General features: G+C 41.3%; 1 protein-coding gene across 1 annotated transcript in view; it reads right to left on the reverse strand.

Annotated features, from left to right (window-relative positions):
• Samhd1 (SAM domain and HD domain 1) overlaps positions 1-11,584 on the reverse strand; it is a 41,794-nt gene that overhangs the window by 10,334 nt on the left and 19,876 nt on the right. The window contains exons 5-9 of the mRNA XM_013010698.1: positions 7,702-7,857; positions 6,481-6,581; positions 6,254-6,362; positions 4,397-4,488; positions 3,511-3,649 (exon numbers count right to left, since the gene is read on the reverse strand). Of these exons, the coding sequence (XP_012866152.1) occupies positions 3,511-3,649; positions 4,397-4,488; positions 6,254-6,362; positions 6,481-6,581; positions 7,702-7,857 (597 nt within the window). The remainder of the gene's footprint in view (positions 1-3,510; positions 3,650-4,396; positions 4,489-6,253; positions 6,363-6,480; positions 6,582-7,701; positions 7,858-11,584) is intronic.

Genomic DNA, 11,584 nt, shown 5'->3' on the forward strand with positions numbered 1-11,584 from the left:
AAAAAAAAAAAAAAAGGATGTCAAGGTTTTTGTTTTTTTTTGTCTTTTCTTTTTTGGTACTGGGGATCGAACGCAGGACGTTGCAATTGCTAGGCAAGCACTTTGCCACTGAGCTACATTCCAGCCCGGATGTCAAGGTTTTTAAACAAATACAATGTGAGCTAACTTTTGAGAAAGCCATAAAGGTAATGAAGGACCCCTCGGTTCCATTCTGTAAGGTCACATAGCTAAGGACAGTAAGGATTACCAACTTGTTCAGAATCTGTAAAAAAAAAAAGACAAGATTGTCTCAAATGAAGACAGTGGGAAAGGTATCTGCCTGCTCCCATGTATTGGCATAGATAGCAAACATGACCCAGTCTCCTGTCTAGTATTCTTCTTTTTTTTTTTTTTTTGATGGGTCATGGGGTCCTGTACTCTAGGCACCGTCCCTCAGCTCTTCAGCTCAAGGCTGGCGCTCTACCACTTGAGCCACAGTGCACTTCCATGTTTTTCTGCTTATGTGGTGCTGAGGAATTGAACCCAGGGCCCCAGGTGTACAAGGCACTGAGCCACCTTCCTAGCCCCCACGATTCTTTCTTGTACCTGGAGCAAATAATGCAGAGCAGCAGAGTTTAAATGGTACAACTTAAAGTGGGATCAGAGCCAGGTGCTGATGGCTTATGTCTATAATCCTAGCTACTCAGGAGGCTAAGATCTGAGGATTGAGGTTCAAAGTCAGTGAAGTCCATAAGACTCTTCTTTCCAACTAGCCACCAGAAAACTGGAAGTAGAGCTGTGGCTCAAAGTGGTAGAGTGCTAGCCTTGAACACAAAAACTCAGGAACAGTTCCCAGGTCCCGAGTTCAATCTTCATGACCAACAAAAAAATAAAACAAAACAAAATAAAATAAAGTGGGATCAATGAGACAGTGCTTGTTAATAAGGTGCTCATAAATCTAAGAGGGGGGCTGGGAATGTGGCATGAAGCCCTGGGTTCAATTATTTAGTACAACATAAACAGAAAAAGCCAGAAGTGGTGCTGTGGCTCTGGTGTTTGAGTGCTAGCCTTGAGTACTGAAAGGCTCAGGGACAGCGCTCAGGCCCCGAGTTCAAGCCCAGGACTGGCAAAAAAAAAAAAAAAAAAAATCTAAGAGGGAAGTAGAGCGATTCAGGGTACTTGCTACATTTTACAAATGGATGATCTCAACCTTGCTACAATGTCTCAATGCATCTCACTGACTGGTGGGAACCTCTGGATGTTAGGGAAGGTACTAAGCCAGAATGATTATACACTCCAGGAGCACATTAAGATGGATACTATTTTAATGTATGTTATTTTTACCAGCTGAGCCAAGTGTGTAAAATCCAGAGTTTGTATCTTTTTGCCAAAGACAGTACAAATGTAATTTCGCAGAATAAATAATTAGAACTAGTCTCTAATAATGGCTTGAAGATGACTTTTCAAAAACCAGCAATCGTTTACTTTACATTATGAATATTAAAAATGAATAACCTCAGACAGCTCAATTGTTTCTACAATCACCTTTTCCATTTCTTTGAACTGTACACAGATGAGATGACCCTATTTATTTTGTCATTAAACAAGCGTAGAAACAACTCAGACATATATTATCACCAGCTAGTAACTTTGTTATCACTCCAGCCCTGGATTAGGTAAATTAACAAGAAACAAATTCAGGAGTGGAATTGTAATCCTTAAATACTGATAGACAGTGTTTTCTTTATGCACAAAGACATCTACTGTGAAGAATCAATGTTCCCCTTTTAATTTTTGCCTTAGTTATGATTAAAAACAGCTACAAATTTGACAAGTGTAATAGCAATTCTCTTGTGGATATACACTGGTTCCAGGAACTCTTATAGCCACCAAAATCTGAAGATGCTCAAGTTTCTTATATAAAATAACTTGTATACCTCCTCCTGTATAGTTTAACTCACTTCAGAATTATTCATAACATCTAATAGAACGTAAGTGCTCTATAAATAGCTGTTATACTATAATGCTTAGGGAAAAACTCTGGTACATTTTGTCCTGAATGTTTTTCATCAGTGATTAGTTGGAGGTGGAATCTTGCAGATTTTTCTGCCTGGGCTGACTTCAAACTGTGATCCTTCAGATCTATACCTCTTAGGTAGCTAGGATTACAAGCATGAGCCACCAGAGCCCAGCTAGGTGGCAGATTTTGGATTTAAACTTTTCTTCATTTTTTTGTTATATTCATTAAAATGTATTTAAATTTAACAAGTTAAATATAAAAAAACTTGGGCTTATAGATTGTGTGTCCCTCCCATTTTATTTCTCAAGTATCTCTTTTTCTTTCTTTGTGGTGCTAGTGATAGAAGCCAGGGTACATGTTGTACTTCTGAGCACATTATGTCCCTTGTCCCTTGCACTAGTAGTTAATTTTTATCATAGTTTATCAGAAGTATCAATCTATAAGGGGTAGAAAGTGTTTTTTGTTTTCTTCAAAGATAGTTTGAGAATCTTTGGTCAGGATTTATTTGTTTCACAGCCAGAATCTAGCCAGAATGGACAGAGAATCTAGCCAGAATGGACAGCAGTCCTTGGGCACAGAAGGAAGGAAGCTGCTGTGTCTTATACAACTGGGCTTCTAGTCCCTTTTCCCATTTTCAAAATCCCCAGTTTTCCTGATCCTGGGAGCTGTGTGCCTGCCTGCCTGCCTGCCTTCTTTCCTTCCTTCTCTTTTTTTTTTTTTTGTCAGTCATGGGGCTTCAACTCAGGAGCTGGGCACTGACCCTGAGCTCTTTTGCTCGAGGCTAGCACTCTACCACTTTGAGCCACAGTGTCCTTACCTGTTTTCAGGTGGTTAATCAGAGTAAGAGTCTCATGGGCTTTCCTGCTTGGGCTGGCTTTGAACCACGATCCTCAGATCTCATAAGCAGCAGCCAGGATTACAGGTGTGAGCCACTAGTGCCTGGCTGCTTTCTGATGACATTTTTAGCTTAAGAGACTAGAGCTGTGCCTCGTGTGTACTTTCTATTCTGCTCCCTTAGCTACTCCGATCTTTACTTCTTTATCCACACTTTCCTAGTCTCAAGGACCAACTACCAGACCTTCACCTCTCTTCCTTCTCACCTATGCTGCAGTTTGTTTCTACAAAATACAGAAGGATGCTTCTAGCACCCTATGATTTGCACTGAAGAAATATTAAAGGTTTCCACCCACCCCCAGCATTAAGCTGGTAACAACCAGTTGTATGTCAGATAATAGCGAATATTGAACACTTACATGCCACGTCAATGTTAGGAGCTGTGTTTCATCTAAGCACCAAAAACAGAACTGAATACTAGGAATGTACCTCCTTTTGATTTTGAGAAACTAAAGTTTAGAGAGGTTAAATCATTTTACCAAGGTCACCTTGTTGGTATAAGGCAAAGATAAAACCCTAAAAGAATATGATCACTTAGGAAGCTAAAATACATTTGAACTTTTGGAAAATAATCCATCTGCAATCCAGGTCCAGCTTATACCACATGTGAGTCAGACCCTGCATGTAACCTGATTCTTACCTGTCAGCTTGGTGAAGGCCTCCATGTCATCGATTGCTGTGGAAATGTGATACTTTTTCCCTTCAGAACCTTCAATTTCCATGTAGGGGTCTGCTTTGAGGAAGGCATCTGTAATCCTAAAATCATTTGGTGAAAATGATTAGAGAAAGTTTGAATATTTGCTTTATATATACTTGGATTTTTCTTATATAAAGCTTTCACCCACTGAATACTTAGGGGATCTTTCTACTTTAGAAAAATAAACATTTGATGTATGATGTGCAAAAGAGACCACTTTTTTTCTCCTTCTTCAATCCTCAGATCTCAACCTCTTGTGCAGTTAGGATTACAGGAGTGAGCCATTGGATGCTTGGCTTTAAAGAAATTGATTGGGGTCAAAATTCCTTTGGGGTCTCTGAGCATGGACAGACTGTACCTTTTGTGGCAGAAAAAAAAAGAGATGAAATTCCTCTTGGCTTTACCAATTGCTATTTTTTTAAATTAATATTTCACAGGATAAGGGCAGATCATCTTAATCCTCCAAAATCAATTTTTAAAATTAATGGCAGGTGTCAATTCTTCATCTCTCACCAGCGCTCGCATTGGTGACTAACATCTGCCAGCATCCAAGGCCACCCTGCAGTGTCCCTTCCTGTATCACCCAAGCCAGTTATTCTTCCTCATCTGTACTACCATCCTCATTTTCCACTTCTTCCTCCAATCCACTTTATCTATCCTAGTTTTTGTTTAAGGAAATCACTCTAGATTGCGCACTTAAAATTTATTACACACTTTATCTAGAAATCTCAACTTGAGCCAAGTGTGATAATTGGGCAAAGCACCACAGAAGATGTTACAGGGACATGAAGAACCCATTTCCTTACATTGTATCGATGATGTTGCCCACTTTGTGCTGATAAGCTCTTCGGTGTAAACAGTTGCGTGTGTGGAACATGTCATACAGATTTCCAACCTCCTGTCAAAAACATGGCAGAAATATGGATGTGGGATCAGGTCATGTGAATTCTGATAGTCAACAAGGATATAAGAGAAGGAAAAAGGATGAAGGCAGACAAAGATCTATGAAGGGGCTGTGCTGTTAGAATCCTGGAGACCACCAGAAGATGGGGGTAAAGCGGTCTATTGATAGGCAATTCTCATTCTCAGTGAAGTAAAAACCTACTATCAGCTCTAACTTTGTGACAAATTTACTTATTTATTTGGGGCGGGGAGAATGGGGCAAGGGATTGAACCCATGGGCCCCACACACATTAAGCACATACTCTATCACTGAGCTATACCTCCCAGAGAGCCTTCATGTTGTTTTAGACATCCTAAACACATCCTTGAATCTTCTCAAAACTCTAGGAAACAGTATTGCCATTCTTCTATTCTTCATTCCTGAAAGACTTTCTGTGGATAATACTGTCTTATTCCAGAGTTACATGGTTATTATCAGATAGGGACCTGGTGGAGTTAAAACTCCAATTCTGGAGTTATTATTATTATCATTATTATTATTGCTGCTCCTGGGCTTGAACTCAAGACCTAGGTACTGTCCCTGAGCTTCTATTTACTCAAGGCTAGTGCTCCATTTGAGCCACAGTGCCACTTCCAGGTTTTTCTGTTTATGTGGTAGTGAGGAATCGAACCCAGGGCTTCATGCATGCTAGGCAAGCACTCTACCACTAAGCCACATTCCCAGCCCAGGAGTTATTAATTTTTAACTCTTTTCTTTTGTTTCTTTTATTGTGCCAATCCTGGGACTTGAACTCAGGGCCTGGCTATTGTCCCTGTTTTGTTTTGTTTTGTTTTTCCAGTCTTGGGCCTTGAACTCTGGGCCTGGACAGTGTCCCTAAGCTCCTTTTGCTCAAGGCTAGCACTCTACCACTTGAGCTACAGCACTGCTTCCAGCTTTTTCTGATTAATTTGGAGATAAGAGTCTCACAGACTTACCTGCCCTGACTGGGTTCAAACCTTGATTCTCAGATTTCAGCCTCCTGAGTAGCTACAATCACAGGTGTGAGCCAGCAGCTCCCGGCTGTCCCTTAGCTTTTTCACTCAAGGCTGGCACTCTACCATTGAGCCACAGCTCCACTTCCAACTTTTTTGGTGTTTAACTGGAAATAAGAGTCTCATGGACTATTCTGCCCAGGCTGGCTTTGAACCTCAGATCTCAGCCTCCTGAGTGGCTAGGATTATAGGCAGGAGCCATGGTGTCTGGCAGCTTTTAACTCTTCTGTGCTTTAAACTGCTCACCTGTCATATGATGCTATGTTATAAATATGCGTGTCCCCAGCAAAACTCATGTTAAAATTAAGTCCCAAAGTAATGGTGTTGTGAGGCGGAGAGACCATCAAGAAGTAATCAGGTTATGGGTTCTCTTCTCTCATGAAGGGATTAATATAGTTCCTTGGAGAGTGGGTACAGAAGAGCATGCTGTTGTGAAGTCAGTATGACACTTCATTTTTTTCTCTGTGTGTCCTGCTTACTACACTTCTGGCTTTCCACCATGTATGGAGCAGTATATAATCCTTACCATACTTGGGTCTCCAGAAAACAGACTAAGACAAATACAATGCAGAACAAGTAAAAAGCAACTTAAGATAATACATGCTGTGCATTTAGAGAAGATCAGCAATTGCCACTTCTTGTTTTTTTTGTTTTTTGTTTTTCAAATTGTCGAGTAGTTATTTCTAGACCAGGACCTCCATGATTCCTTTTCCTCTGATGTAATTTACCTTTTCTCTAGTACAAATATGCTTCTCATCGTCCACCTCACAGACTCGGGCAAACTTAAGAAAGCGCTTGTAATCAAAGTTGTTTTGGATTCCAAGATGATGACAGTCCCTAGAAAATTCCAAAGCACATAGATGAGATTGTTTTTCAATGAGGAAATTGCCTTAGATATTAATATTAAATTCATATAAAGATCTCCAACAACATTTCTGGAGTGTCCAAGCCATACCTGGCAAAATAATCCCATTTGTCCACATCAATGCCATTTCTTTTATTAGCCACGATTTCATACAGGAAACTTTTCTGTTTAGGACGTCCTTTGTACTGCCACTGGAAGCCAAGAAAACCCACCAGAAGTTTTAGTTTGAGGTCTGAAGACAGCCCAAGCAGACAAATCTGTGAGATTCTCATGTCCAGTTAATCAGTCAAAAGCTAGAACTGGAGGAATAGAAAATGGTAGAGAACCAGCCTTGAGAGAAAAAGCTAAACAAAAGGCAAGGCCTTGTGTTCAAACCCTAGTACTAGCACAACAAACAAAGAACTAAAAATCTCAAAGGAAAATTATTTCCCAACTTGTTTCTTAACTAAAGATAATATGAAAGATCAAAAAGGGAATAAAATTGATTTTCCATTTGAATGAGTTAATCTTTAAGTATTTCAAATATGTTAATAATAATGGATATACAAGATATACATGTTTGCTGGGCACAGTAGAACATACTTGTAATCCCAGCGTTTAGGAGGCTGAGGCAGGGGAATCACAAGTTCAAGACCAGCTTTGGCCACACAGTAAATTACAGCACAGTCTGAACTACACACCAAGACCCTGTCTCAAACCAGAGCAAACAAAACCAAACAAAATAAGATTTACAAAGCTATTGGCCCAAAGTAGGGCTGGATATGTAGTTCAAGTAGTAGAGCACCAGCCCAATAAGCAAGCCTGGCAATCATGAGACCTTGAATTCAAATCCCAGTGCCATGAAAAAAAAAATGAGACTAGATGATGATGTGGTTTATTTGCCTGCATGAAAACAGAACAATAAAACCTGTTGGAATTTTTAGGATGGAGGAGAGTGACGAAGCGGTGGGGCTGATGAGGACACTGTTGAATACGCATGTGAGAACATAGGTCACAGTGAGACCTCCCTTGTACAACTAATGTATGGTTAAAAAAATTGTGAGATAAAAAGCATCAGCGAGATCAAATTAAGTTTTTTGTTTTGTTTTGTCTTTTTGCTAGTCCTGGGGCTTGAACTCAGGGCCTTGGCACTGTCCCTGAGCTTCTTTTGCTCAAGGCTAGCACTCTACCACTTGAGCCATAGTGCCACTTCTGGCTTTTTCTGTGTATGTGGTACTGAGGAATCGAACCCAGGGCTTCATGCATGCTAAGCAAGCACTCTACCACTAAGCCACATTCCCAGACCTCAAATTAAGTTGAATGCAAACTTACCAATGATCCTTTGATTGGTGAATCAAGTATTCCAGTAATTTGTTCCTTGATGAAGCAAATATCTTCTTCAGGGACAAGACCGTAATGTTTCATGACATCTTTGAGTCCATTAGAATTAATCAGATGCTCAAACATGTGAACCGAGCCCTGTTCATGCTAGAAAAAGCCAAGATAATATGGCCTATTACAAATACTAACCAATGAGGGGCCTTGATTACATAAATTAGTTTGTTGTTGTTGTTGTGTGTAGGGCTTATACTCAGGGCCTGGGTACTGTTCCTCAGTCTTTTTGCACAAGGCTAGCACTCTACCACTGGAGCCATAGCTCCACTTCCAGCCTTTTGGTGGTTAGTCAGAGATAAGAATCTCAAGGACTTTCCTGCTTGTGCTGGCTTTGAACTGTGAGGAGCAGATCTTTGCCTCCTGAGTTTACAGGTGATTACAGGTGAGAGCAAGCGGTGTCAGCCCACAAATGGTTTTTGTGGTTTTTGGTGGCCAGCCCTGGGTCTTGAACTCAGGGCCTGGGTACTGTCCCTGAGCTTCTTTTGCTCAAGGCTAGCACTCTGCCACTTGAGCCACAGCTCTACTTCCTGCTTTTTCTGCACTTAGGAATTGAATCCAGAGACTCATTTATGCTGGACAAGCACTCTACCATTAAGCCACATTCCCAGCTCAAATTTAAATTCTCTCTCTCTCTCTCTCTTTCTCTCTCTGCTTTTGTTGGTTCCAGGGCTTGAACTCGGGACTAGGTACTGTTCCTGAGCCTCTTGGTGCTCAAGGCTAGCACTCTACCACTTGAGGCACAGTGCCATTTCCCCACAAATGATTTTTGATTCCAGGTAATTCTGAGATAGGATTCTACTTTATGTTTATTACCTAGTCTCACAATGTCTAAAATCTGTCAAATTGTGTGACTATTTTACCAGTCTTTTACAATGCATGTTAATCATTTAAATAGATTCCTTTTTTGGGGGGGAGGGGTCAGTTGTGGGCTTGAACTCTGGGCCTGGGCACTGTCCCCCCTCAGCTCTTCAGTTCAAGACTGGCACTCTACCACTTGAGCCACAGAGGCACTTCCAGTTTTCTGAGCGGTTTATTGGAGATAAGAGTCTCCCAGACTTTCCTGTCCCAGCTGGCTTTGAGCCGAGTTTCTCATATCTCAGCTTCCTGAGTAGCTAGGATTACAGGCATGAGCCACTAGCGCCCAGCTGACCCTATTTTTATGACATATAAGCATTTATAGTACCCAGAAGACTGTTTCTAGGTCACACAGGTAGAATCCCCTTTTAATGAGTATCACTTTACAATTTGGTTGTTTTTTTTTTTTTAATCAGGGTTGGAGTGTGAAATTAAAGTGTAGTTAGTACTTTCATCTAGTCTTGAAAAAGGGTAATGACAACCTTGCCAGTAAATTCAAGTGGTCAGTGCTTTAAGTCAGGATTTGGGTTGGTAGTGGCATGTTTGTTCATGCTTCTGCTCATTTGTTCACAATTACTAAGATCAAATGGATCCTGGAGACATCTGCCCTGGTCTTATTAAAACTAATAAAATGATGAGCCCAGTGACGGTGGCTCACGCCTGTAATCCTAGCTACTCAGGAGGCCGAGATCTGAGGACTGAGGTTCAAAGACAGCCCATGAAGAAAAGTCCCCATGGGACTTATCTCCAATTAACTACTCAAAACAACCAGAAGTGGGGGACTGGGAAGGTGGTTCAGTGGTAGAGCGCTTGCCTTGCATGCATGAGGCCCTGGGTTCGATTCCTCAGTACCACATAAGTAGGAAAAAAAAAGCCGGAAGTGGTGCTATGGCTCAAGTGGTAGAGCGTTAGCCTTGAGCTGAAGAGCTGAGGGACAGTGCCCAGGCCCAGAGTTCAGGCCCTACGACCAGACCCAAAACAACAACAACAACAACAACAACAACCAGAAGTAATGCTATGGCTCAAAGTGGTAGAGTGCTAGCCTTGAAAAAAAGAGCTCAGAGACAACACTCAGGCCCCAAGTTCAAGCCCCACAACCGACAAAACAAACAAACAAAAAACAAAACTAATGAGCTGGGTGATGGTGGCTCATGCCTGTAATTTCAACTACTCAGGAAGCTGAGATCTGGAGGATCAAGGTTAAAGTCAAGGTTAAAGTCAGTTCTGGCAGAAAAGTCTGTACGACTCTTGTCTCCCAAATAACCAGCAAAAAGCCAGAAGTGGAGGCATGGTTCAAATGGTAGAGCACGGGGCTGGGAAGGTGGCTCAGTGGTAGAGTGCTTGCCTTGCATGCATGAGGTCCTGGGTTTGATTCCTCAGCACCACATTAGCAGAAAAAAGGGCAGTGGCGCTGTGGCTCAAGTGGTAGAGTGCTAGCCTTGAACTGAAGAACTGAGGGACAGCGCCCAGGTTCAGACCCACGACTGACAAAAAAAAAAAAGAGCAACACATAGTAGAGCACTAACTTTGAATGAAAAAGCCAAATGGGAGTATGAGGGCCCAGTACTGGCATTAAGTAAACAAATACAAACATAAAATAAATCGGTAAGTCACAGACTAGGAGAAATATTTAACACACATATACTTGACATTATATATAAAATTCCTACAGATCAATAATAAATGAACAATCAAAAACCTTTCATAAGAGAGGAGCTGGGAGTTGACTCTAGGCACGTGATCTATCAGTAAGCCATACCACAACCCTTTAACAACTTTTTTTTTTTACTTCCTTTTTGGTTGTGGGGCTTCAACTCAGGGAGAGGTGCTGTTCATGAGCTTTTTTGCTCAAGGCTAGCACTGTATTACTTTGAGCTACAGTGCTACTTACAGTTTTTGGTGGTTAATTGGAGGTAAGAGTTTCATGGATTGGGGCTGGGAAGGTGGTTCAGTGGTAAGAGTGCTTCTCTTGCATGCATGAGGCCCTGGGTTCAATTCCTTAGCACCACATAAACAGAAAAAACCGGAAGTGGTGCTGTGGCTCAAGTGGTAGAGTGCTAGCCTTGAGCTGAAGAGCTGAGGGACAGTGCCCAGGCCCAGAGTTCAAGCCCCATGACCAGCAAAAAAAAAAAAAAAAGAGTTTCATGGATTTTCTTGCCTGGGCTATCTTCAAAGGAAGAGCCTCAGATCTTAGCCTTCTGAGTAGCTAGGATTACAGGTATGATCCACCAGTACCCCAGCTCAATAACATTTTTTTTAAAAGAAGTAAAACATTAGAAGAACCTTTGATACATGCCTACAAAAGATACACCAATAAAGTTCCAAGTATAAAGCATAGGAAACAGGCAATAAACTATGGTTTATTACAGGGAGGCAGTAAATCATCAAGATAATTCAGAAGAGCCCATCTGGAAGATGAAATGTCAGAGCTGGAGGGAGGTGGCTCAGTGGTAGTGCTTGCCTAGAGCACACAAGGCCCTGGGTTTGATTCCTAGCAACACACACACACACACACACACACACACACACACACACACACACACACGCACGCATAAAAGACAAAATGTTGGGAAAGCCATGGAACTTTCACTCAGTTATCAGTGGGAAGGAAGAGCAAGCACACTGGAACCTCTGGTTATTTCTTTTCCTTTTTTTTGTAATTTCCATATTTTTGTTAGAAAATACCGACAATACATCATTTATTGTTTTTGATCTGGTTGTTCTTATAAAGTTAAATGTGCATCTACCAGATGACCAGCGATTGCACTCCCAGCTATCAACCTAAGAGACCTTAAAATGCATTTCTACAATAGTCTTGTACAGGACCAAGTGAGCAAACTTGTACATAATGACCCAAACTGTGACATAGTCATATACTAGAATATGTCCCCAGCAATAAAGAGATTAGCTTCTCGTGTGTGTGTGTGTGTGTGTGTGTGTGTGTGTGTGTGTGTGTGTGTGTGTG

Source organism: Dipodomys ordii, unplaced genomic scaffold (genome assembly GCF_000151885.1).
Source record: "Dipodomys ordii isolate 6190 unplaced genomic scaffold, Dord_2.0 Scaffold13, whole genome shotgun sequence".
Classification (NCBI taxonomy): Eukaryota; Metazoa; Chordata; class Mammalia; order Rodentia; family Heteromyidae; genus Dipodomys; species Dipodomys ordii.